General features: G+C 39.0%; 1 protein-coding gene across 17 annotated transcripts in view; it reads right to left on the bottom strand.

Moving 5' to 3' along the window:
• LOC138738710 (uncharacterized) overlaps positions 1-27,473 on the bottom strand; it is a 152,953-nt gene that overhangs the window by 6,560 nt on the left and 118,920 nt on the right. For 11 of the 17 annotated variants that reach the window (XR_011341695.1, XR_011341697.1, XR_011341694.1 and 8 more), the window contains exon 2: positions 9,764-9,786. The exons of 1 other annotated variant lie outside the window; for it this stretch is intronic. Coding sequence is in view for 7 of the 16 variants with exons in the window: in XM_069889462.1 (XP_069745563.1) it covers positions 9,764-9,786 (23 nt within the window). In the remaining 9 variants the exon portion in view is untranslated. Of the gene's footprint in view, positions 1-9,763; positions 9,787-11,568; positions 11,733-25,139; positions 25,185-27,158; positions 27,194-27,473 lie in introns of those variants that run through there. 5 more of the 17 variants (XR_011341690.1, XM_069889458.1, XM_069889457.1 and 2 more) reach the window with 3 other exon arrangements.

Genomic DNA, 27,473 nt, shown 5'->3' with positions numbered 1-27,473 from the left:
AACTTTGGGAGGGGAAAACCAGAGATGATCTAGTGATCATTGGGGGGATCAGAGGTGGAGAGGGTGAGCAAATTTAAATACCTGGGAGTCACTATCTCGAAGGACCTTTCCTAGACCAATGTCATCGTGAAGAAAATAGATCAGAACATTAACTTTGTCAGGAGTTTGCGGAGATTTGGTAAGACATGTAAAAGATTGGCAAACTTCCACAAATGTGTAATGGAAAGTGTGTTGACCAGCCTGGTATGGGGCCACCAATACCTCTGAGTGGAAAGCCCTGCAAACGGTAGTGGACACAACCCAATATATCAGAGGCAAACCTCTCCCCACCATCGAGAAAATTTGCATGGAACGTTGTAGTCAGAGTGCAGCAAAAATCATCAATGTTCAAACCATCCAGGACATGCTCTATTCTCGCTGCTGCCATCAGGAAAGAGGTATCAGTGTCGCAAGACTTGTAGCACTAAGTTCAGGAACAGTTGCCACCATCAGACTCCTGAACAGACTCAATCAGAGCCTCATTCAAGGACTCTTACTTGGCTTTATTGAACATTTATTTCCTGCATTGCACAGTTTGCTTGTTTGCATTTCTCTCTTTGGTAGAACTGCCTTTACTTGAGTAGAGCTTTATGCACTACTGATAAACAGGAATTCTACCTGGTCTGGCCCACAGGAAAAAGAATTTCAGGGCTGTATGTGATGTCATGCATGCACTCTGACAATAAATATTTGATATTTGTATCCAAGCGGCTCAAATGAAAGCAACAAATTTGTTGTGGTTCAACAAATAAATAACTTCAAGCAAACAACTTTCCAAATTATTCACACATTCAAAAAAATCAGCACTGATACTTTGCTTTACCTCGATTAGAAACTGGATATTTGGATGCAAATACTTTGTTACTTATTCGACATGATACATTGTGAAATGAGGAGCCTATGAAATCTTCATGGTAAATCTGTACTGTACCTAATAACTTTGGAGATCGGCACCGGAAAGGATACAAGGAGGGGAAAGAATACCAAATGGAGCATTAAATGCAGAATAACAAATAATATTTTTCTATTTATTGGTTACTGCCTTAATTGTGCTAATTTCACTTTGCCAATTCTAGTTGCTGTGGATATATAGTTTTCCAGAAAGCCTTCTGTAATTGCATTCAAATTGGCAATGATAAATTGAATATTTTAGTTAAGAGAATGTATCAGACAAATGTATCGGGATTCTTCTGAGGTTAAGCATTAACTTTAACTTGCCGCATATCCTGACCAGAAGTCTTTAATATTGGATTTATTTTCCCTAAAGACTTGACCATGTATTCTAAGGCATTAATTATTCTCACTGGACTTTAGAGACCATTCAATTGTTCAAAACTCAATGTGGAAACAAGGAAAAATACTTACAGCTTTAAGCATCTCATACGCATATTCAGTAGTTATAGTGACTGCAGCTGACAGAAAGTAAGTCTTGAGTGAACCATAGAAGAGTGAAGAGCCAAGTTTGATGAAAGAGGTACAACTGTTGCTGGGAGAGATGGAATAAAAGAGACTGTTCCCTTCTGAACCTCTCCCGGGAGAGCATGGCAGGATATCTCTATGACAGCCTTAAACATAACAGAGTCACACCACTGAAAGCATGGCCTTGATGTCATTGTTCATTTGATCAGGGTGATTGAAGGTGCCCTTTCAGAAGATGATATCATTCTGCCACTACGCTGGCCCATGACACGGTATCACTCCTTGGCCACGTTGACGAACAGCCCGATGGAGGAACTCATTGAGCAGGTTCAGTGGAGGGGGAGGTTTTGGGGCAGTGGTGAGAGGAATAGAATTGTCATTGCCCAGGTCAAACTTCTTCATGCAGACTTATTGCAGTGAGAAGAGGTGTCTATCTAAGGAGGCAAGGGTGGGAGGCGTGAAAGAGGGTCTAGTAACCAGGGAGGACCAAAGGAATCCAGCAGATTGTGCTTTGCTCCCAGAATCTGCAGTTAGATGCGTCCCTATTGATAATTAGCTAGGTAGAATAACAGATGTATTTAGCAGTAAAATGTCTGTTCCCAGCGGTTGGTGCTGGTCTTGTTCTTGTATCACTTTCATCCTGAAGAATTTCAGGTGCTGCATGCTGCATGGCTGTAATCGTCCTCGATATTAATGTAAGCTAGACTTGCTGTGCACCATTGGTTCTTTACCGTGTGTCTCCAAAAAGCTTGAATCCCTGCAATCATCCTGGGATATTTTTCAGTTCTTGCTACTCTGTTGAAACCTTTCAGTTGAATTAACAAATTATATTTTGTATTCCCATACTAATAGATGTGCTAAGTATTAAATCAGAGAATAATTTGGAGATGTTCTGATGAATAAAACAATAAAGATGCAAATAGACGCTAAAAGGCCTCAAATGCTTTGGAGAGAAGAAAATCAGATTTATTGTCATGAACATGTCACAAAATTCACTGTTTTGCAGCAGCGTCACAGAGAAAAAAATTCTATAAACCACATTTCAAAACAAATAAGAATGCAAGAGAAAGAAAAAAGACAAAGTGAGGTAGTGTTTACTGATCATTCAGAAATCTGATGGCAGGGGTGAGAGGGTGAGAAGCTGTCCTTGTGGCACATAGTGCTATCTACAGGCTCTTGTACCTTTTTACCCCCCCCCCCCCCACCGATGGTAGAGGGTATGGTGTGGGGGTCCTTGACAATAGCGGCTGTTTTCTTAAGACACCACCTCTTGTATGAAGTGAAGTCTGGTGCCTATAATGGGTCAGGCCGTTAGCAACCCTCTGAAGTTTTTTTTTCCTGTCCTGAGCGTTAGCACCTCCATACCAGGCAGTGATGCAACCAGCCAGAACCCTCTCCACAGTGCTCCTGTAGAAGTTGAGAGTCTTAGCTGACATAACAAATCTCTTCTAACTCCTCACAGCATATAAGCTGCTGGTGATCCTCCTTCATAATTGCATCAGCATGGAGGCTCCAGGACAGATCCTAAGAGATATTGACGCCCAGGAATATGAAGTTCTTGACCCTCTCCAGTGCTGAGCCCTCGATGAAGACTGGTTTGTGTCCTCTTAATTTCCTCCTGAAGTCCACAATCATCAGTTTGGTTTTGCTAGCATTGAGTGCAAGGTTGTTGGGGTGAGACCACATAACTAGCTGATCTATCTCCTTCCCGTCTACTTCATCATTGATTCTGCCAACAAACCGTGTTGAGAGCATTTGAATTGTGGATAGGCACACAGTCATGGGAGTAAAATGAGGTACTGTTTATTTGAGAACCTTGCCTTGACTCTTCAGAAGGGCAAGCAAGTGGATCTAGTTAATTTTAACCCACATTTAGGGGAGTGAAGAACAACACTCTGAAACACTATGAAAGAAGAACTCGTGGTTTACAAAGTGGAACAATCCCAGGGGCTTGACCAAACATCCAAAGATGTGAGAATCGATGGAAGAAGGCAGAGATTTTAAAGTAGGTTTAAAGTAGGGGAATGATTTGAAGGGGCAAGCTTTTCTCGTGGAAAGTGCAGTGTATATGGAAAAGCCTGCCATAAAGTGCAGTAGAGAAGGGAATAATTACAATGCTTAAAAGATATTTGGACAGGGTCCTGCATAGGAAAGGTTTGGAATGATATGCGTCAAATGCAGACAAATGAGACTGACCCAGCGAGGCACCTTAGTCAGCATGGATATGTTGGGCTGAATGGTCTATTTCTATCCTCTATAACTCGATGATTAAATATTCATTAAAAGTCAATGACTCACGATGCCTCCTCCTGGGTACAGATTGAATTGCACCCTCTAAAAGATTTCTGTATAAATGGAATTCCAGAATTATAGCCAGCAAGACAAACAACCCCATTTTAAAACACATGGTTAAATATGATGTGGGATCTGTGGACTGAAAAGAGGATTGTCACCAAGGATACCTTTAAGACAGAATGAACTTATACGCATGACTTTGAACAATAAAATTTTGGAAACCTGGTATCATAAAGGGATACAATGCCTGGAAGATGGTTATGAAAAAAGACTTTTCATGTCGTTTGAACAACTGAAGAAGAAATATGACTTCTCTAATAAGACCCTTTTTTGTTACCTTCAGTTATGATTCTTCCGTAGGGCCAACTTGGGCTCTGAAATGACCACTGGGACGGAGAAACTACTCCATGAAGGAAATGTTTAAAAGTTTATTTCTAGAATGTATTTTTATTGATGAGTGAGAGCCAAAGCCAGGTTGGCATAAATCTAGGGTGAGATGGGACTTAGACACAACAAGTGACGATCAACTCTGGTCAGATCTATGTCAGGGATGTTTGTTGGCTACTATCAATGCCAGGTATAGATTGGCCTATTATAATTTTCTCCATCAATTGTATTTCACCCCACAGAAATTACACCAGTATAAACCTGAATTATCAGAGATGTGTTTTAGGTGTGGTGTAGAGGTTGGTTCCTTCTTACATTCTACCTAGCTTTCTGGTGTGACCCTAACCAAGATCCCAGGAGTCATCTTACTAGCTTGGAACAAATTTAGTGTTTAGATTTTCCATTATACCGCTGAGACATAACATTTTTTTTATTTCTATATTTTATCAGTGGACTTACTGATGAATTGAACTTTAACGTACAATGAAGAAAACATTGTTACAGAACCAGCAATTTTGCGACTTACAGAATCACACAGGTATCCAAATTAGAGCCACTCTACAATACATTCCCAAAATATTCACTATTTTAGATCAGTTCCCAATGTTTTCTTGGCTTTGGTCTTTCTAATATCCTGTCATAAATATCAAATGAACCACAGAGAATAGCACAGTACAGGCCTTTTGGCCCTCAATGTTATGCCAACCCATATATTCCCTGCCAAAAAGTACTAAACCCTCCCTACCCCATAACTCTCTATTTTTCTTTCATCCATGTGTATTTCTCTTAAATGTTCCCAAAGTTTCAGCTTCCAGCACCATCCCTAGCAAGGAATTCCAAGCACCCACGACTCTCTGCATAAAAGACTTAACCCTGATGTCTCCCCTAAACTTCCCTCCTTTAACTTTGTACATATGTCCTAGGAAACTGGTGCTGGCTGTCCACCCTATCTATGCCTCTCATAATCTTGAAGACCTCTATCAAGTCTCCTCTCATCCTTCTATGGTCCAAAGTGAAAAGTCCCAGCTCTGCTAACCTTGCCTCATGAGACTTGTTTCCCAATTCAGGCAACATGCTGGTAAATCTCCTTTGCACCCTCTCCATAGCCTACACATCCTTCCTATAATTAAGTGACCAGAACTGAACACAATACTCTAAGTGTGGTCTTATCAAAGATTTGTTGAGTTGTAACATGACCTCGCTACTCCTGAATTGAATCCCCTTATTAATGAAGCCCAGCATTCCATAGGCCTTTTTAACTATCCTATCAACCTGTGCGACGGTCTTGAGGGATGTATGGATTTGTACCCCAAGCTCCCTCTGTCCATTCACACTCTTAAGTAACCATCCATTATTTGGGTTAATGGTTTCTGGTTGTTGGTTCAGCCTTCTGGTTTCTCCTTCCCAAATGCTCATCTCACACTTATCTGGATTGAAATCCTTCTGCTACTTTTCTGTCTAACTCTGCATCCTGTCTACATCCTCTTGTAACCTTCGACAACCTTCAACTCCATCCACAATTCCTTCAACCTTCATGTCAACCGCAAACTTACTCACCCATCCTTTCACCACTTCATCCAGGTCATTTATATTTTAAAAAAATCACAAAGAGTAGGGGTCCCAGAACAGATTCTTGCAGCACTCCACTAGTCACCGACCTCCAGGCAAAATACTTTCCTTTCACTACTACTCTCTACTTTCTTCCTACAAGCCAATTTTTTATCCACACAGCCAAGGTTCCACTGATCCCATGACTTTCTAGATGAGGACCTTGGAAATGTCTTGTAGACCATATCTACTGCCCTACCCTCATCAATTACTTCTGTTAACTCCTTAAAAAACTCAATTAGACTCATGAGGCATGACTTTCCCTTCACAAAGTCATGCTGACTATCCCTGAGTAAATCCTACTTCTCCAAATGCTCATAGATCCTATCCTTAAGAATCCTCTCCGTTAGTTTACACACCACTGACATAAAACTCACTGGTCTATAATTCCCAGGATTCTCCCTATTACCTTTTTTTAAACAAGGGGACTACATTTACCATTCTCTAATCCTCCAACACCTCCCCTGTGGCCAAAGAATATTCAAAGATCATAGTTACTGCCCTAGCTATCTCTTCTCTCACTTCCCACAGCAGCCTGGGGTAGATTACGTTCGGCCAAAGGCACTAATCTTGATGTTTTTAAGAAAATCCAACACTTCTTCCTTAATCTCCACACTGTCCAGCACACAAGTCTGTTCTATTTCGACCTCACCCTGATCAAGGTCTTTTTTCCTTGTGAATACTGAAGCAAAGTCTTCATTTAGGACCTCCCCAACCTCCTCTGCCTCCAGGCACATGTTGCCTCCCTTATTCTTTAGCGGCCTCACCTTCATTCTCATAATCCTTCTGTTCTTCACAAATGCATAAAACGCCTTGAGGTTCTCCTTAGTCCTACATGGCAAGGCATTTTCATGCCCCCTTTGAGCTCTCCTAAAACCTTTCTTAAGTTCCTTCCTGGCTACCATATACTTCTCATGAGCCTTTCTTGTTTCCTATGTCTAATGTATGCTTCCTTCTTCCTCTTGACTAGTGGATTGACCTGTTTCATCAGCCACAGTTCCCCTTTTCCTACCATCTTTTTGGGACAAACCCATCTTGAATCCTGCTCAAGTGGCCCCTAAACTTCCTCCACATCACTTCTGTGTTTACACCATTAAACATATGTTTCCAGTTTATTCTCACTAGTTCCTGCCTCATCCCCTCATAATTAGCCCTTCCCCAGTTAAGCATTTTCTGACTTTGACAGTTTACATCAGGGGTCCTCAAACCTTTTAGATCTTCAACCCACTTCATGGAATACTTGATCTCTCATCGACCCCCTCCCCCACCCAGACATGGAATCCTGATGGTGGACTGGGGGGAGGGGGTGGTGGTGCTGGATGAGGGTGGGGGCAGTAGATGGGGGTGGGGGGGGGTGTCACTACCAAAGAACACATACATCTTTCTTCTACACTCAGTCCGTCCTCCCATTAGTTGTCAATGTATTCAAAGTCCAAAGCCAAATACAACATGGCGCCCACCAAGGCCTGCTCTCGCAAGAGGTTGGCCACAACTGCCATTGACACTATTTTCCATTGATCCGCCCCAGCTTTCCACTGCAAAATTTCAATCAAACCCCCCGCCTTACCCCCCCCCCCACCCCATCCCCGTGTTATCGATCCCCTTTTGATCCCCTGGCATTTATCAACCCTCGCCAGGGATTGATATCAACCACTTTGGAGGCCCCTGCTCTAAACAACAGCACAGGAAAGAATGAGTCTAAGGAAATAACACAATGGTAGCATTCATGATGATAAAGGTTAAAAAAAATCAAGAAAGGATAATTACCACAGTTAAAGACAAATGGAATTTAATTTGTGTCTTTGATAGGAATTTTAAGAAGGCTTTTAAAACAGCAATTTTTATTGTTGTCTCAACTGTTAGGATATTTTCTTTATTCTGAGTACAGGGAAATATCTCAGCCATTTTAGGTCTAATACTAAGAACAGCTTTTTCCAGAGAAGTTCCATTCCTTTGCTCATTTCCTGCATACTTGTTTTAATGAGTTATGTGTTCTGATAAACTTCTCAAATTCTCAGAACTGAATCAAATTATGTCAATTTTTCATTCACTAATTCGTAGGAAATGACATTCATTATACAATGGTGCCCATAATTAAACTGGAATAATAATCTGCTAATTTTCAGGAAGTTACTTTGAAGATAATTATGAGGAGGGAGGGAGCGAGGGAGGGGGAAGAGAGAGACAGAGAGAGAGAGACAGAGAGAGAGAGAGAGAGAGATGCATGTTTTATCTTTTGTACCTGGGGAGGAAGCATTAAATATCCCTGCATTTCCCTGAAAATTGTGGGCACTTTAAATCTTAGAACCACAGTATGATACTGCATAAAAGACATTGAGTCTATAGCAGAATGATGCCATTAATGTAATTCCTTCTTCACATCACTGTCAATTACTTTCCAAATTTCCTTTGGATGCTGCATCTGAATCTGCTTTCACAGCTCTCTGAAACAATGTAACCCAAATCCTGACATTGTCTCACTCTTCAATTTAAATCTGTGTTCTTTGCTTTCTGCCTCAGGAATATGCTTCACTGAAACCACACATGATTTTGAACACAATTGCCAGAACTCCTTTTACACAGATCCCCATAAATAAACAACTGTAATATTTCTCTCATCTATGTGCCTCTCTCTCGGATCTAGGATCTTGACACCTCTCCTAGACACTGTGCATCCAGATAGGGTCATTCTTCCATGGTGGGTGGGGGGAGGGTGGTGGTGGTGGAAAGATTGAGAATGGCTGTTGCTTCATTATTACTGGCATATTCTTTTTTACTACTTCCTTAAACAGATCCTCCCTTTGAACACCACCTTAACTATTTTAAAACATTTTTGCGTTCTATTCTCTTGTAGACTTTATTTTGCCTCGAGAGAGAGATCACTGAATGTGGCAGCATGGGTAGATATTATGGTAAAGAGGTAAATGGGATACTAACCTTCATGAGATGGGAAATAAAATACACAAATGGGGAACGTGTTACAGCTCTACAAAACATTGGTGGGGCCAACACTGAAATATTGTGTCCAGTCTTGGCTACTGCAGAATAGAAAGGATGTGATTGTTTTGGAGAGGGTGTAGAGGAGATTCATTGGGATATTGTTTGGGATGCAGTCCTTGTTACAAAGAGAATCAGGATGGGCTGAGAAGCCTGAGAGGGCACCTGATTGAAGTGTACAACATTATGGGGGCACATGGTATATAGCGGTAAACTTTTCCCTGTGGTTGACATGGATAGGATGGGGCAAAGGCCAGTGATGGTGCTGCAAGACCTTTTGGCTGTAATAGTGGAGAGGGAAGATGGACTGAATTTAGTATAATCCTGTCCATTAGACTTAAAATGAATATACCCCCACGCTCTCCCATTGAAAAATTCCATTTTCCCACTTTGTTATCCAGAACTAGATCAAGGATTAAGTTCTTTCTTGTCAGTGAAAAATACTGATACAGAAAGTTCTTGTGGTTTTTTTTCAAAGCGCGTTTTGTGTGTCACAAGTATTTCACCGCATGAGAATATATTGAAAACTGCTTACTAAACACTATATCCCAAATCTTCTTTCCTTTTCATTTAGTTACAGACATGCCATAAAAGTTTCACAGGCAAAGCAGCCTCCCAAAAAGTAGCAGCTCAGTAACTATGAAACTAAACAGTTGAAACTAAACAGTTAAATGAAACTAAACTAAACGAGTCACTTATTTGACTTCAGAACCCAGTTTTGTCATCATCCAACATTAAAACACATGAACCTTCTATTACATGCTGAACCAAATTCCTTCTCATTTAAGTACTGCAAACATTGGCTTGGTTGAGTTTGCCCAAGTTAGCACTGTCCAGAAATTTAACATCGACCAGACTGCACTTTAATTCATCTGCTAAGCTCTCAAGAGAATTTTAACATTCCAACATTAAACAATCCCTTTACTTTATTCTGCCATATAAAGCTCTATGATCACTATAAAACAATGGCACAGTATTTCCAAGCTGTAACTCATCTACTACACAAAGTCAGACTTACCCAATTCTTTATCATTGCCTTTTCTGTAAAGAAAGAGAAAGAGAATTAACATTACTCTCAGTTATGATGGGTTAGCTTTTATTTTAATAATTTTACTTTTCTTGTTGTGTGCACTATTTTACACTTGAAAGATGATCACCTGTATTTGACAGGAAAATTAGAGGAATTAATTGGGATCAAAGTTATCATGGATCTAGGGGTGAAAACTTGTATTTGACTAATCTGACGGAGCTTTTTTTGAGAATATTGCAAATAAGGGGAAATAGGGAGAAGTAGGTTTTTAATAATATACTGCACAGGAGATTGGTCAACAAGTTTGGAGCACACAGGATGGGAGGATTATATCCCACCATGGACTGAGAATTGTAATCTGGGCAGAAAGCAAAGAGTGGGAATAAATGGATCTCTCTCAGGTTGGCAGCAAATGACAAGTGGATCAGAGCATGGGCTTGAGTTATTCACTATCTATTCACAGCCATTAGTCTGTGGGGAACAAACGTCATGTTTCCAAGTCTGCTATAATGGGATTATGGAAACAGAGGACAATGTAGGAAGGCTACAAGGGATATATATACAACTTTGAAAAGGTAAGAAGATGTCAGAAGGTATATAACATGGAGAACTGGTAAAAGTTGAAAAGGGGTTTTTTTTTTAAATGGTAAGAGATGGGGTGGCATTGATATTCAGATTCTGAGGTGAGTTTGTTCTCATCAAAAAACTAAAAGGCAGGCAAGACAAATTATTAGAACTTCAAATGGTATGTTCATCTTCATCACATGAGGATTTGAATGAGGAGTAAGTAAGGTTTATAGGAACTATACTGTCCTGGTGGAACACACAGAGTGTTGTGTACAGTTCTGGGCTCTTTAGCTAAGAGGGATGTATTTGTCAGAGGGTGGGTGTAGCAAAGAGCCACCAGACTGGTTCCAGGGATGGCAGATATGTGCAAGAACAGAGAGAAGACTAGGTCTGAATTCAGAAAAAAATGAGAGGAGATCTCAATGAAATTTCAAAATTCGTACAAGGCTTGACAGGTTGGATGCAAGGGGATGATTAACTTGGCTGAGCATTTAGAATGAGCGGCATGGGTCTCAGAATCAGGAGGAGGCTGTTTAGAATCATAACATGGGGACGTCTTCACTCAGAAATTGGTGAATCTTTGTAATTCTCTATTTCAGAAGACTACATTAAAAAATGGCACCAGCGACCCATGGTGACTTACTGCAGGCTGTCTGCTTTGTGTGCAGATTTAAAAAAAAGAATCCCAGGGGTGTATGTGATGTCATATGTGTTCTTGGACAATAAATCTGAACTTTAAACTTTATAAATGCTCAATCATTAAAGCAGGGAAAATAATTATCTGGATGTTAGGACAATCAAGGGATAAGGCAATGGTGGAGCATATTCAAAGTCTGAATGCCCAACTCCTGCTTCTGATTTTAAAAAATTTGTATTAATGTTTATCATCGCAATTTTCCTTCAAAATATCCAGCTAATAGTTGTGTTAAGGCTCTCAGGATTGTTATAGCTGAAGGGTGGTCGTGGGGACAAGCTCCCACTGCTCCACAAATGGTGTACATCTCAAACAGCCTCCAACACCCCCTCCCCGCCCTGCAGCAGCAACCTTCACCCCCAGGCCCATGAGTCCATGCCATCCAATTGACCTACAACCCCCAGTACAGTTCGAACAGTGGGAAGAAACATGAGAGAATATACAAACTCTTTACAGACAGCATGGGATTTGAACTTTGGTCCCGATTGCTATCGCTGTAAGAGCATTGCAATAACCACTAAGCTAAACGTACCGCCTTGAAGGATCATCTGGCTTGGTCAGACATGAAATTTCCCTGGTGGAACACATCTTTATGGTTTTGTTTCCCCCAAAATGGAAAAGCATAGGAGGACCTTATCCACCTCGCTTCAGTCTTGGAATTGTTGGCCAACGACATGGCTGATGGGCTCCAGGCTGCTAAGAATGTGATGAGAAAGCTGTTCGCTGAAATGGTTTGCCATACAAACGGTGGTAATTCAAAACTGGATGGCATATGGAAGAACAAACACCCTCACCTAAATAAAGTCAATGTACAAAAACTTAAAAAGAATGGAAGTTTAGCCTTACCAAACTTTAGGTCCTATTATTGGGCAGTCAACATACGAAATCTTATGTTTTGGTCATGTTATATTAACCGTGAAGATTGTCTAACTTGGATTTCTTTGGAATTTAATTATGTTCCAAAATTTTCTATTATTTCTTTTCTCAGATCCTCACTTCCTATATCTTTAAATAAAGTAACTGAGAACCCAGTGGTTAAACATACTTTGAAGATCTGGATACAATTTAGAAAACAATTTGGCTCATTGAGATTTTCTCTTTCTTGTCCTATTTTTTCCAATTTTTTCTTTAAACTTTCCATGATTAATGTAGCTTTTAAATAATGGTATAGATTAGAAATTAAATGTTTTAAAGATGTACTTATTGAAGGAAGTCTTGCTTCTTTTGAACAACTGTCAGTTAAATATAGATTACCAAATACTCATTTTTTTCATTATTTACAGATGAGATTTTTTGCAATCTCAATTACATACATTTCCTAAGAGCATTGTTAGGAATTTAATACATATAATTTTTTATTTACATTCTTTCTATAATGGTTCAATATCTAACATTTGTAAAATGTTATTGGGAATAAGAAATGTTCCTTTAGATCAAATTTTTAAAAAAGCCTTGGAACAGGACTTACAGCTTTTAAACTCTGAAGAAATTTGGAATGCAATTATTAAATTAATTAATACCTCATCTTTATGTGCTCGCCACTCCCTCCTACAATTTAAAATAGTCCATAGGGCTCACATGTCCAAATTCAAACTATCTTGCTTTTATGTGAATGATTCTCCTTTTTTTAAATCTTTAAAAATTTTTCACACTATGAACCATATTAATCAAAATACACATAAATATTTCCCTCTTGAATATACACAGTGTCATTTTATCCCCTTTATCCCCCCTCCCTTCCCTCCCTCCTTCCCACCCCCCTCCCCACCCACTCAACGCTCAACATATATGACACATTAAACCCATTAAACAATGTCATCGCACAATGAAAATAAACAAGAAAATTGTGTCATCTACTTTTATACACTGCGTCAGTTCATTTCGTCTTCTTCTCATTCTATCATTTTAGGGGGTGGAGGTCCGTGCTAGGCCCTCTCTTTTGTGTTCCATGTACGGTTCTCAAATTTGTTCAAATAATGTGACTTTATTTTTTAAATTATATGTTATTATTTCCAATGGAATACATTTATTCATTTCTATGTACCATTACTGTACACTCAGGCTCTCTTCTGATTTCCAGGTTGACATTATACATTTTTTTGTTACAGCTAAGGCTATCATTATAAATCTTGTTTGCGCTTCATCCAGTTTGAGGCTTAATTCTTTACTTCTTATATTACTTAGAAGAAAGATCCCTGGATTTTTTGGTATGTTGCTTTTTGTGATTTTCTTTAATACCTGATTTAGATCTTCCCAAAACTTTTCCACTTTCTCACATGCCCAAATTGCATGTACTGTTGTTCCTGTTTCCTTCTTACAGTGAAAACATCTGTCTGATACTGTTGGGTCCCATTTATTTAACTTTCGGGGCGTGATATATAGCCTGTGTAACCAATTATATTGTATCATGCGTAACCTCATGTTTATTGTATTTCTCATAGTTCCGGAGCATAGCTTTTCCCATTTTTCATTTTTTATCTTTATGATTAGATCTTGTTCCCACTTTTGTTTGGGTTTACATCTTATTTCCTCATTCTCTTTCTCTTGCAGTTTGATGTGCATGTTTGTTATAAATCTTTTAATTATCATTGTGTCTGTAATCACATATTCAAATCTGCTTCCTTCTGGTAATCTCGGTCTGCTTCCCAATTTGTCCTTTAAGTAGGTTGCAAACATTGTACCACGAGTTATTTTCTATAATTGTACTTCATTTTTTCAAAAGATAATAAATTATTTCCCAAAAAACAATTTTCTATTCTTTTAGTTCCTTTTCTCTCCCATTCTCTAAAGGAAAGGTTATCTATTGTGAAAGGGATTAGTTGATTTTGCGTCAATAATAAATTTGGTAGTTGGTAATTTATTTTTTTCCTTTCTATGTGAATCTTCTTCGAGCAGATGGTGCAGAACTGGTGAACTTCTATATTGCACCAGCTTTTCATCCCACTTATATAGTATGTGTTCTGGTACCTTCTACCCTATTTTATCTAGCTCTAAACTAGTCCAATCTGGTTTTTCCCTTGTTTGATAAAAATCTGATAGATATCTTAATTGTGCTGCTCTATAATAATTCTTAAAGTTTGGTAGCTGTAAGCCCCCTTGTTTGAACCATTCTGTTAATTTATCTAGCGCTATCCTCGGTTTCCCCCCTTTCCTTAAGAATTTCCTTATTATTTTCTTTATCTCATTGAAGAATTTCTCTGTTAAGGGAATTGGTAACGATTGAAATAGGTATTGTATCCTTCGGAAGATATTCATTTTAATGCAATTTACCCTTCCTATCAGTGTTAGTGGTAAATCTTTCCAATGTTCTAAGTCATCTTGTAATTTCTTCATTAATGGCTGATAATTTAATTTGTATAGATGTCCTAGATTATTATCTAGTCTAATACCGAGTTATCAGATTGTTTGTGCTTGCCATTTAAATGGTGATTCTTTCTTAAACTTTGTGAATTCCACATTATTCATTGGCATCGCTTCACTTTTATTTGCGTTGATCTTGTACCCCGATATTTCTCCATATTCCTTCAATTTCTTATGTAATTCTTTTATTGATAATTCTGGTTCTGTTAAGTATACTATGATGTCATCTGCAAATAGACTGATTTTATATTCCTTCTCTTTTATTTTAATCCCATTTCTTTTCTTTTCTTTTCTTATCAGTTCAGCCAAGGGTTCTATAGCTAAAGCGAACAGTGAGGGAGATAGTGGGCGTCCCTGCCTAGTTGATCTGCTTAATTTAAATTGGTTCGATATATATCCATTTACTGTCACCTTCGCCATTGGTCCCTTGTATAATGCTTTAATCCAAATAATATATTTCTCTGGTAGGTTGAACCTCTGTAGTACTTTGAATAAATAATTCCATTCTACCCTGTCAAAGGTTTTCTCTGCATCTAAAGCAACTGCCACTGTTGGCGTCTTATTTCCTTGTACTTAACAAACTTACAGATATTGTCTGTTGTTTGTCTTTTCTTAATAAATCCAGTTTGATCTAGTTTTACTATTTTTGGAACACAGTCAGCCAATCTGTTGGCTAATAGTTTAGCTATTATTTTATAATCTGAATTAAGTAGAGATATTGGTCTATACGATGCTGGTATTAGTGGATCTCTCCCCGTCTTTGGTATTACTGTAATTATTGCTGTTTTACATGAATCTGGCATGTTTTGTGTTTCTTCAATCTGGTTCATTACTTCCAGGAGAGGAGGAATTAGTAACTCTTTAAATGTTTTATAAAATTCTATTGGGAGTCCGTCTTCCCCAGGTGTTTTATTGTTCGGTAGCTTTTTTTAATATATCTTGTATTTCCTGTATTTCATATGATTTTAACAATTTGTTTTGTTCCTCTTCTTGCAATTTCAGTAGTTCAATTTTAGCTAGAAACTCATCTATTTTGTCTTCTTTCCCTTTGTTCTCAGTTTGGTATAATTGCTCGTAGAATTCCTTAAAGTTGGGTTATATGTAATTTGTTTGTCCTTTTTCCTTGATGCTTCTTTTAGCTTGTTCTGTTTTAAGCTGCCAAGCCAGTATTTTGTGCGTTTTTTTCTCCTAGCTCGTAATACTTCTGCTTTATTTTCATTATGTTCTTCTCCACCTTATACGTTTGTAGTGTTTCATATTTTATTTTTTTGTCTGCCAATGGGACCCTTTGCTTTGCTTCTGACTCATCATTAAATCAAGAAGCAATAAGTAAGTTGTTAACCCCTATCATACGCTCCCTCAGCTCATGATTCATTTAACACAGTGCCAATCATTTGAATGGGGGTTATTGGACTTCATTTAAAAGGTAAAACTAAGGAAGCTTTTTATTTCCTTCTGCACTTTAACATATATTTATCTTTTTAATTAATGATGCTTAAAAGTAAATTTGTTATTTGTTGAATTTACTTTTGTAAGTTTCAATGTTTTTCCTTCAGAATCACTTAGAAACTGAAGAGGCAGTCGACAGCAGGGGCTGCCAGAGGGCAATATACCCTTTGTTACCACCTCTTGTAGTGCACTGTAATTCCCCCAAAAAATTGCAGCAGAAATTTTGCAGTGTGTGGGGAGTTGCAGTCTGCAGAAATGTAGTGTAGCCACAGGGTTGGAGGGGAAGTTGATCACGGCATGAGCTGCGTATGTCAGGAAACATGCCATCAAAAGATAAATAGAGCCCAAGATGATGGATGTCCCCAATTACTTCATTGTGTTTCACTTGACCAACACAAACATGTTCCACATGAGGCATCCTGAAATGCACTAAAGTTGATGTACATATGTCAGGCAGAAAAATCTATCAGACTTAAATTATTTTTTCCTAGCAAAGGATCAATTCCGACTACCAAAGATAATGATGCAGTTCACATCCAAATCCAACAAGACCTGTACAATATCTAGAACAGGGTTGACAGACAGCCAATTGCAGTACATCCAGTCATTTGCTTAGGTTCGTGTTAATTCTGGCTATGACCAACCTCTCAAAGCATTTTATCCCACTAATTGTTAGAGCTACAGGGTGATAGTAGTTGAGGCAGCTCCCTCCGCTGCTCTTAGACACCTTCTCAAGGCATTAATGCCCTTTTGAAGTAGGTGGGAACCAGTGTAGCAGTGAGAGATTAAAAATGCCCATGAACACTCTGGGTAGTTGGTTGGCACAGATTTTCAGTGCCAGGCACCCTGCAAGGTATGCCTTGCGAGGGTTCACACTCTTAACTGATTTCTGATGTCAACCTCTGACAGATATCAGGGTCCTCAGTCTTTGCAGAGATTCCATATTCATTGTTGGGTTCTCCTTCTCAAAATGGGCATAGAAGGTGTTCAGGTCATCGGGTAATGAAGCATTACAGCCATCTCTATGGTTATTTTCCCTCATCACGTAGGAAGGTAATGGCCTGCACTCCCTGTCATAAGTTGGCCATCTCTCTGGAATTGCCTCTGCTGCAGAGATAGCCTTTCACAAGTCGACTTCTTGTGGAGATCTGGATCCCTAGCCTTAAACACCCTTGATCTTGCCCTTGGCAAGATTCATCCAAGGCTTCTGTTTGGGGAACTCCTGGTATGCGTGCATTTGCACACACTTATCCATGGAGTGAATGCAATACACAATGTGGCTATGAGAGCAGGTCAGAGGCTAGGAATCCTGTGGCAGGTAACTTGCCTCCCAACTCCCCAAAATATGTCCACCATCTACAAGGCTCAAGGTAGGCATTGATGAATACTCTCCACTTGATTGAGTGCAGCTTCAATAACACTCAAGAAACTTAAATACCATACAGGACATACCTGGTCACTTAATAGGCATCCAATTTACAACCATTCACTCACTCTACAATCCATGCACAGTTGCAGCAGTTTGTACCCTAGAGGAAATGCTGAAGCCACTCCCCAAGACTCCTTCGACAATGCCTTTCAAACCCACAACCTCTACCAGCAGATGAGGCATGGGTAAACATCACTTGAAAGTTGCCTTCCAAGCCATAAACATTCTGCTTAGAAATATATGGTCATTCCATCACTGTCACTGGCTCAAAATCCTGGAACTCACTCACTAAAACCATTATGGGTATATCCACACCTCAAGAATATCCATCAATTCAAGAAGCCAATTCACTAATGTGACAGATTTTGTTGTATTTTGTATGTTTTAAAGGAGATAAATTGTGGCATGTTTTTAGTGTAGGCCACATACAAACACTTCAAAACAGATCTCATTTAAAATACTGGAGCTCTGCTCAAGCCAGACAGGCCCGGCTCTGAGTGCCTTTGGAAAAATTTTGAAGAGTGCCTAAGATACTTCACTAATGGATTGTTGTTTTGAAAAGCAACAGATGAAAGAACTCGGGGGATTAGGTTCAGAGCCGCAGGCTATCTGAGTCCAGTTTGCTGTCATATGGGTCATGTGGTTTTGCAAGCAGAGAGAGTCAAACAGGGGGGGAGGGGGGAAAGAGAGAGAGAGAGAGAGAGAGAGAAAGAGAGACAGAGAGAGAGAGACAGACAGAGAGAGAGAGAGAGACAGAGAGAGAGAGAAAGAGAGAATTCAGTTTTACAGTCCAGCAGCAGCAGCTGGGACTGGAACAGGGCAAACTGGCAAGCTTGTGGAAAAACGCCTATTTGAAGACAGGTTGTGAGTGCTTAGTTCAGCCTGGTCAAAGCCCTTGTGGTCCATGCAAGAGGAGAGGACTAGCTGTCTAATATTTCACTGAAAATAAGGGAAACAAAAATGAACTTTGTGGTGACCTGAAAGAAAGAGGTAATCATCTAGAAAATCCTGATGGGGCAAATTTCTTCAGCAAGACACTTACGTGGCTGATCAGAAGGATTAAGTTTTGTGGGTGCGCAGCGAACAACAATTCTCTCTCTGAAAACTGACAAAAACTTTTCTGAGCAATAACCATTTAACTTTCAAGCACCAAAGCCTGGTGAAGATTCATAAATGTTAAATTCTGTGCACAGTCGAAGAATTGCCTGCAACCAGTGAACTTGGAGGAATGAGAAGTGAAATTGGACTGCGAATCAAAGAACTTTTCTAACCTTATATATGCATTACATACTTTGGTTGGGCTTAGAATTAGAAGGGGCTTAAGTTAGGTTAAGTAAGTTAATAGTAATAAGTTAGAGTTTGATCCTTTTTCCATGTTTAAAGGTAATTAAAAGCAACTCTGTTTAAGTAACCATTTATCTTGGTTAATTTCTGTTGCTGCTGTGTTTTGGGGTCCTCTGGAATCGTATCATTAACACCTCCTCAAGAGCAATTGGAGATTGCAAATTACATACTGGTTCAGACTGAAGTGCACATCACTTAAATATTAAAAAAAATCCCCTATTGTACTGGGAACTAACAGATTACGAAACCACCGCACCTGTTAAGCATCAGCTATACATATATATATATATATATATATATATATATATGTGCAGGAGTCCTGTTTAAGGTACAATCTTAAGTCAACAGCTAATGCTAAATGTCAAGTAAACAAAAACCACAACTTTAAAAATATGACATAGTTCCTTTTTTTTGCACTGTTAGATTTAAGGACATTAACCTGTTTTTGATTAAGAGTGGTTTTATTTTCTCTAAATTTCAAAAACTAATCTTTTTATAAATTTGGCTTTTTGAGATTATTGTGATAATTTTGAATTTTCTATTACCTTCCAAAGATGTAAAGATGTACATGTTGTTTCTCATAATCTCTGGACACCCAAAACATTTTGCTGGCAACTGAACTTGCTTGACTAGTCCTTGTCATACAGGAAGAAACAGAATCCAACTTAAGACCGCAAGACACAAGAGCAGAAATAGGCTTTTCAGCCCATCGAGTCTGCCCTGCCAATCAATCAGCCCCACTGCCTAGCCTTCTCTCCATAACCTTTGATGCCCAGGCCAAACAAGAACCTATCAATCTCTACCTTGAATTCCTCGGCCTCCACATCCGCCTGTGGCAACAAATTCCACTGATTTACCACCCTCTGGCTGAAGAAATTCCTATTTATCTCTGCTCTAAGTGGACACCCTTCAATCATGAAGTTGTGCCCTCTTGTCCTAGACTCTTCCACCATGGTAAACAACCTTTCTTACATTTTCTCTGTCTATGCCTTTCAACATTTGTTTCAATGAGATTCCACCCCACCCCCCCCATTCTTCTGAATTCCAATGAATACAGGCCAAGAGCTATCAAAAGTTCTGCATATGATAATCCTTTCATTCTTGGAATCAACCTCCTCTTAATGTCAGCACATCCTTTCTTAAATGAGGAAACCAAAACTGTTCACAATACTCCAAAGTGAGGTCTCACCAGGGCATTATAGAGCCTCAACATCACATCCCTGCTCTTAAATTCTATTCCAGTTGGGCTGAATCTTATGTGCAACAATATGATAAGGAACGAAAATGAGGTTTCATAATAATTTTAAGAATTGTACATTTCCCCCATGCCATTCATCTCCACCATACCATGAGATTTCCCTATATTCAACTGAGAAAACAGATGGGAATTAATTGAACATTTGATTCAAAAGGCATGACTTCTGACAGTGCAGGCATTCCCACAATAATAAGCTACATGAATGTGCTCAAGTCTTTGTGTACTTCTCACTGCTCATGGAATTAGTTGTGAACCTGACCAGAGAAAGTCAAAGCTCTACATGACGTAAGACACATCTCCAACATTCCTCTACTTTCTTATCCAAACACCTGCTCAAACGATTTAAAAAATGTTATTTTATCTGCCTTTACTACTTCCTCGGGCATCTCCTTCCACATACTAACTACCTTTGTGTGGGAAAATATCCCCTTGATTTCCTGTTTCCTACTGATGATCAGAAGTCCACTCAGAATCATCTTCATTGACAAAAGCAGTATCTGTCATTTAGAGTTATGCTGGGTAATCCATTGACTTTGAAGTTTGGTTAATACTTCAATGTGTTGCTCCTTCCTCCTAAACACATCTGGCTCTGCTTTCCACCCATTGCCCTGCTTAAATTATCATCCTGGTGACGTGGTCCCAATGATCAAATCACACTTGGGATTCCTCTGGTTTTAAAATACATTTTTCTCTCCCATCCAGCAGGATGCTGTAACTCTTCATCCCCCAAACACTGAATTTCCATCACCTTGCTTTCTCTCTTCTGATTTTACAGATGTGAAGTCCTCAATTAATTCCTCAGACTATATCCTTGGCCTGCATTCTATTATCATCTCCAGCCATCTCAGGTCAATTTGTTCTCACATGAGTTTGTTCCTTTCTTCTTCCAACTCCACTGCTTCCACCATGGAGAAATGTATGCCATTTCATTCACAACTCTCAAGGTCTCATCTGTCCATCCTTTGGTAGTCCATTGACCAAAAAATAAGGTAAAACCCCTGTTATCCGGATTTCAAGGAAGCAGCAGCCTTAAGCAACCAGCAATTAAAAAAAAAAATAGATAGGTAGATATTAGTTTAAAATTGGCACATCTTGCCTTTCGTTCGTTAATCATGCAATATCCAATCTCAAGCAACCAGAAAATTCACTTATCTTGCATCGTCACTGGATACCAGAGGTTTTACTGTATCTGCAAGCATAAATCAAACCCTCCCTCAACTTCAGCTTCCATACCTTTGTCTTCCAGAGAAATTCCCACATGTTCCTAGTTTAGCATCCATGTTCCATATAATTTATGGTTGGTAAGAATTATTCCTAGTTTAGCTATCCAACATAAAATTTGACTGGACCATTATCAAACCTTGTTCCCATCAGCTGTAACTGCTCACTGGTTTCAAAATTATTAAGATATTATTAAGATAATCCAAATTCTTCTTGATTATCAACTGTTCAGCCCTGCCCTAACAGATTTTTAGGAGTTCCTGGATTTCTTCAATATCTACCCTGTTGCTCTTCTTCCTGTTTAAGTTTCCTCATAACAGCCACAAATACTCTGTAATTTTTTTCCCTGTCTCCTGCAATACATTCACTGAGCTCATTTCATCCATGACACCTGTCATATTCTCTCTTAACCCAGTTCTTATTTAACTGCTGGGTGCCAACTTCACTTCCTGGCATAAGACAATGACATTATAAACAGCTTCATCTCCTGGGTCCAATCCACATCCCTTGACTGTACTAATGCCCAAACAAATTATTAGTCTGTCTCCTTTCTCCCCAAAGTGTGTCTACAAGAGCAGCTTACTTTTGGAAGTGATAATCTAACAGTGAGTCCCTGTTTTTCTTCCCTGTGCTTCACAGAGTGCCTTTTGCTTGTACTTGTCCAAGTTCTTAAAAAGATGAAAGTAAAATTATTGTTTTTGGACTAATGACTGTTTTATGATCAATCTCATGCAACAGAATTTCACTGAATTTTGAAAGCACACAAAAAAAAGCTTTAGTTGTGGTCGCTAACTATTCGAGTCTAAATGATCAGACATCCTGTGCTTGTCTCTTGTAGAGTCCTGCAATGTTGCCTTCACAGTTTAGATTCAAGTTGCAAACAAAAAGTTGCATTGTGTGCCTCTCAAACATAGCAGCACCTATGAAGTGGCAGTTTTATCATATTGTCGTGCCTCCATTTTCATTTCAGAAATATTGCAAATTTTCTAAATAAACTAGATGTACATAATACAGAACATTTAAGTATCACCATTTCTAATTCAAGCTACTTGATTCCATTGCACACCATTCATTTCTCTTTATGTACCTTTCTCGAGTAGGCAGGCTTTTATGTGGGGTCTGTCCCTCAGCTTGAAATGCATCTGGATCTTAAATTTTTTTTAAAACTTCGGCTGTAACAGACCATTCTGGCCCATGAGCTGGAGTTGTCCAAAATACTCCCATGTCACCAATTAACTTACAAACATCATACATCTTTGGAATGTGGGGATTTAAAAAAACTGGAGTACCTAGAGAAACCCACACAGTCACAGGGAGAACGTACAAATTCCTTACAGACTGCGGCGGATTTGAATGCAGGTGAATAGCTCTGTTATAGCTTTGTGCTAACCACATCACCCATGTTCACCATGGACTTTTGTGGCAGCCTTTCTGGCAGCTGCCCCAGGATTCCACATCTCCTTGAATGCAGTCGTGGACTTTAGACACTGTCAGTTCATGGCATTCAGTCATGAGAGCCTCTTGCACTGGAAGACCAGCATCTTTTGGGAAAACTAATGGATGCCTATCATGAAGTTGACAGTCTTCCAGCAGTAGCTGCTATTTGTCTCAGTGGGTGTCCCTTGGAACAGCTCATAGTGCACAAGTGTCCTGATTCACACAACTATATGAAATGAAACCTCAACAGACCATGCTGAACACACATTGAACAAGGACACAGACAGTGATTTCAACCCAACTCAGCTGTTTCAAGGGACACATTAAGTAGTGCTGCGCAAGAAGGATCTGACAGAAAGGCCCTTCTCACGGCACTCTTTTGAAAGAACTGGTGAATAGACATCTTGACAAATGCCTTTAGCAGTGTGCTTGTGGAACCTCTAGCAGAATCCATCATCTCCTTTTCCTCCAGAGCCTCCTGGACACTCCATGCAGATCTCTGCCTGGTCGACCACAAGTCAAGTGTTCTTCTGCACTAACATTTCTGCCACGGACATAAAATCCAACTGAAAGGAACATTTCAAAGCTAAATGGCCAACTTTCAGAACACATGAAATAATTAAAGCCTCAGCACAAAGAAATGCTTGACATTTACATACCCAAGGACAATGCATAGTTTGATATCAAATAGAAAGATAACTAGCAGGATGAGGGCCACATGGATGCATCACTTCTCTGGAGAAGATCATGTCTCTACAAATACAATGAATTTTTAAATGTCAGAAAAATTGGAAGAGAATTCAAGGCACTTTCCTACATAAGGGAAGAAGCACCATTTGAACAATCCCAATATTTGGCCACATGTTCCATCTAGTTTTTTGCTGGATGCCCAGTTCCTGCAAACCACATTATCCGTACCCTCAGTTAACTGGAGTGGATGATGTACAAGACAATCAGTTATCCAAGGTCACAGGCAGTACAAAAACATAAGAAATATGAGGAGTTGGTATCACCAGTACCCTGTACATTTCCAGCAAAACCCCTCTAGCAATGAATGCCAACATCCCATTCATGCCTCCTGATTATCTGTTGCACCTGCAAGGCAACTTTTGCAATTCAAGTACAAGCTCTCCCAAGTCCCTCTGCACGTCTGCAATCTTTCACCATCTATATAATAATCTGATTTACTTTTCCTTCCAAAGTGGATGACTTCACATTTATCAATATTGCATTCCATCTGCCAGACCCTTGCCCACTCACAACCTATAATCTCTCTCTGTGGACTCTCCATATCCTCTTGTGATAGCCACACTCCTGTCAAGGGTACAAAAAGTACAACCAAGCCTCACAGTACAATTCAATTCAAACAGACTTTATTCAAATAATGCTAGCAGGAATGAGCAGTCGATAGTGTGGGTAGACAAAGTCACCTTGCTCAGACTTTGGTCTCAACCAAAGAACACAGTCACGGTACAATATTTAAGGCATTTTCCTGCAAACAAATTGGATATCATTTCTTTGAATGTATTGTTACAACTTATGTTTTGCATTTTGCACATTCTCTTCCTAGAGATAGGGAAATGGTTTGTTGTCAATTATTTATTCTTATGTGCAAGTCGTAATTAAGAGACATATTTCTTGTATACCTTCTGCGTGCCTGATTAGTGGTTTTCAATCAACACATGCAAATAGCTAGTTTCACTCTAATCTTAAATTATTAAAGTTAACAGTGGTGGCCAAAACTTCTGGGCAGAAACAATGTCAACCAGGGACTGAGTGGTACCGTCAGCATTGCTGGACAATTTACATTGCGTCTAACAGCTGCATTTGGGTGGGAAATGAATGGGCTGCTCCGTTGACTCTTATCGAGAAGTCAGTTAGCACTATTGTGTTAAAGATATCAGGCAAACATCAGGATATCTGGGGCCTGGGGGTTCTGTAGAAGAGGTGAGAATTGATTCCAGTCTGGGAGGTTTGTTAGCTTTAAACTTATGCCGTTCTCTAGAAGCTTCTTGACTGAGTAAAACTTATGCTGGTTTTCTTATAAACGATTTTTGTAGCTATCTTAAAAACATGACTTTCAACATTTTTACATTCCTTATGAACACAGCTTTCTACATTTCTACACTCTGCACAATTTGCTTTGCCACTCAGTTTAGTAAACAGGGCCTTAGTTTTGTTGCAAATAATTCTAAACCCGAAGCCCACTTTGAACTGATTTTAGATGCTCATCAATCTGCAGACTGACATGAGATTTGAGCTGAAGACAGTGATATGTAGAAGTCTAGTTTGTTCTGAAAATCTCAATGCCTGGGATCATCAGCCTTCTTTTGCCAACATCTTTCCTGATGGAATTGTTAAAGGGCCTAATGCAGCATGCAAATCAGACAAAGAAGAGCGGCTTGGCTAGCTTCATGTTTTGCATATTGCCAGGACAATTCTTGCACTCTACATCTAGACACTTGCCAATGAGTGTCAATCACTAAGTAAATTTTTCACCATCACAGCTATACAGTCAGTACCATTCTTATATGATCCATTTGCAGAGGCATGTGAATGGACTCAAATCTGACCACTTCGGAAGAGCAAAATAAACATACTTAACTGTATACATTCAGACCTTGGTGCACATCTTTAATATGACGAATGACTATTAGGGAATACAAACATTTGTGTCAGAACATGGGAGGCACCATGTAACCAAAAGTAATGTGCACTATTGTCTGGCATTCTCCCACAGTTGCATTTGCATTTTGCTTCACATAGTCAAAGCTGATGTTTGTAAACCACCTCTTTTATTGTATACTTTTGCTTCATGGAACAGAATAAACCACAGTCAAACATGCAACATAACCACAGCTTTACGATTTTAAGATAAACCAAGGGAAAAAATGCTCTAGTGGCTTCATTTATCCTTGTTTGTGGAAAACTTGACTTCATCCATCTTAGTTTAGTTAATAATTAGCTGCTGATTTTTGTATTTTCCATTTTTTCCTGCAGAGCATTTTTTTGTGAGTACCATTTAAATTAAAAATTGTGGAGGGAGGAAACGACTGCAACTTCAGTCCCTGCAGAAGAAATGAGCTGAAGTAATTGAGTATAGGTGAAGGAGGTCAGGAGAAGGAAATCTAGGACATGCAAATTACTGGAATAAGGAGAAGGAAAGTATTCTTTTCAAATTTATCATTTGATTGGTTTGTAATATTAACCAAATTTGTTGTATGAACTAATTGTCTACAACAATGAATTTGAAAAAGCTTGGGTTAACACGAGGTCGATCCAATTGTCTTAAAAATCCATTTGGTACCTCAGTCTCATTCAGAGACTCAAGTTACCATCTGTACCTAAATCCATGGCAATATAGTTGAATCTTAGTCACCCTCATAAAAAAAACAGCCACTCATCTCAAAGGAATTAGAAATGAACATCAAAAGCCAGCAACACTAACATCTTGAGAATGATTTAGAAAGAATGTGAAATGTGGTATATAAATATAAATGTCTCTTTTTTTTACATCTGGATTTCCTTAACTTTCTACTTTTATATGTTGTGTATATTTGCATATGATACATTCTTTAAATAGATTTTTTTTAAATGACCACAATTAACTGTTTCTTTAAAGCTTTTGGATTCAATATAGCATTCTACAACTTTGAGTAACTTGAATTCTGCTTGTATCTGTGAATATTGGCTCAGAGAGTTTGTTGTTTTTGTATCTCATTGTTTCTTTTATTTTCTTTGGGTGCTTTGGCCATATCCAGACTGATCTTGCAGACATGCCCTCTTGCTTTGTGTTTTCCATCTCCCACATTCTTTTGTCTTTGTTCCTTTGCCTTTATTCTTATTCTCCAACTGCTCTCACTAACTGGCCAGATAATGCGGTTTACATCTTATCCCCATGGTCACCCCAGTTTTACCTTGTCAGAGATTTCCCTCTTTCCCCATTCTCCCTATAGCTTTGAAATAGGGGTTATCAACCTTTTTTATTCCTCTCACATACCACTTTAAGTAACCCCATATGCCATCGCTGCTCTATGATTGGTAAGAGATTAATAAAGGTGGTATGTGAGTGGGAAAGGAAGGTTGAGAATCACTGCTCTGGACCCAATTGTTACTGAAATATTTTGCTTGAGAAAAATTGCCATTGGCCCATTTCCTTTGGAGTTATGAAACCGTGTACAGAACGAGTCAATTAGGTACAATTAAAACAGTGGATTTCAAACTTTTTCTTTCCACCCACATACCACCTTAAGCAATCCCTTTCTAATCACAGAGCACTGATGGCATAGGGAATACTTAAAATGATATGTGAGTGGAAAGAAAAAGGTCAAGAACCACTGATTTATAAGCTTCTTTTCTCTTTTTCTTGGCTCGATGAAGGCTCATTGACCTGAAACATCAGCTCTATTTCTTGTCACATAGGTGCACCTGATCAGCTGAGTATTTCCAGCATTTTCTGTTTTTATTTCAGATTTGCAGTGTCTGCTGTCTTTAAAAAAATTTCAACATTTTAAATTGCACAGAGCTTTAACTTTAACCAAAATTTGAAGTCACAGGTTCCTTAATGCCAATTTGATTGGCATGGCTTAAAATATTCCTCGATGTCAATAAGCGCAAAACTTACATGATGATGTTCTAACATTAAAAGTCACCATGCTTCTGAAATTGCAAGAAGAGGAGCAAAACAAATTAAGAAAATCATTTGAAATAGAGGAAATACAGGATATATTAAAAAAACTACTGAACAATAAAACGCCGGGAGAGGATGGAATCCCAATAGAATTCTATAAAACATTTAAAGACTTATTAATTCCTCCTCTCCTGGAAGTAATGAGCCAGATTGAAGAAACACAAAACATGCCAGATTCATCCAAAACAGCAATAATTACAGTAATACCAAAGAGCGGGAAAGATCCACCAACACCAGCATCGTATAGAC

The sequence above is a fragment of the Narcine bancroftii genome, chromosome 7 (assembly GCF_036971445.1).
Source record: "Narcine bancroftii isolate sNarBan1 chromosome 7, sNarBan1.hap1, whole genome shotgun sequence".
Lineage (NCBI taxonomy): Eukaryota > Metazoa > Chordata > Chondrichthyes > Torpediniformes > Narcinidae > Narcine > Narcine bancroftii.
Note: the sequence above shows the minus strand (reverse complement) of the source record. Positions and strands in the feature narration are given on the sequence as shown.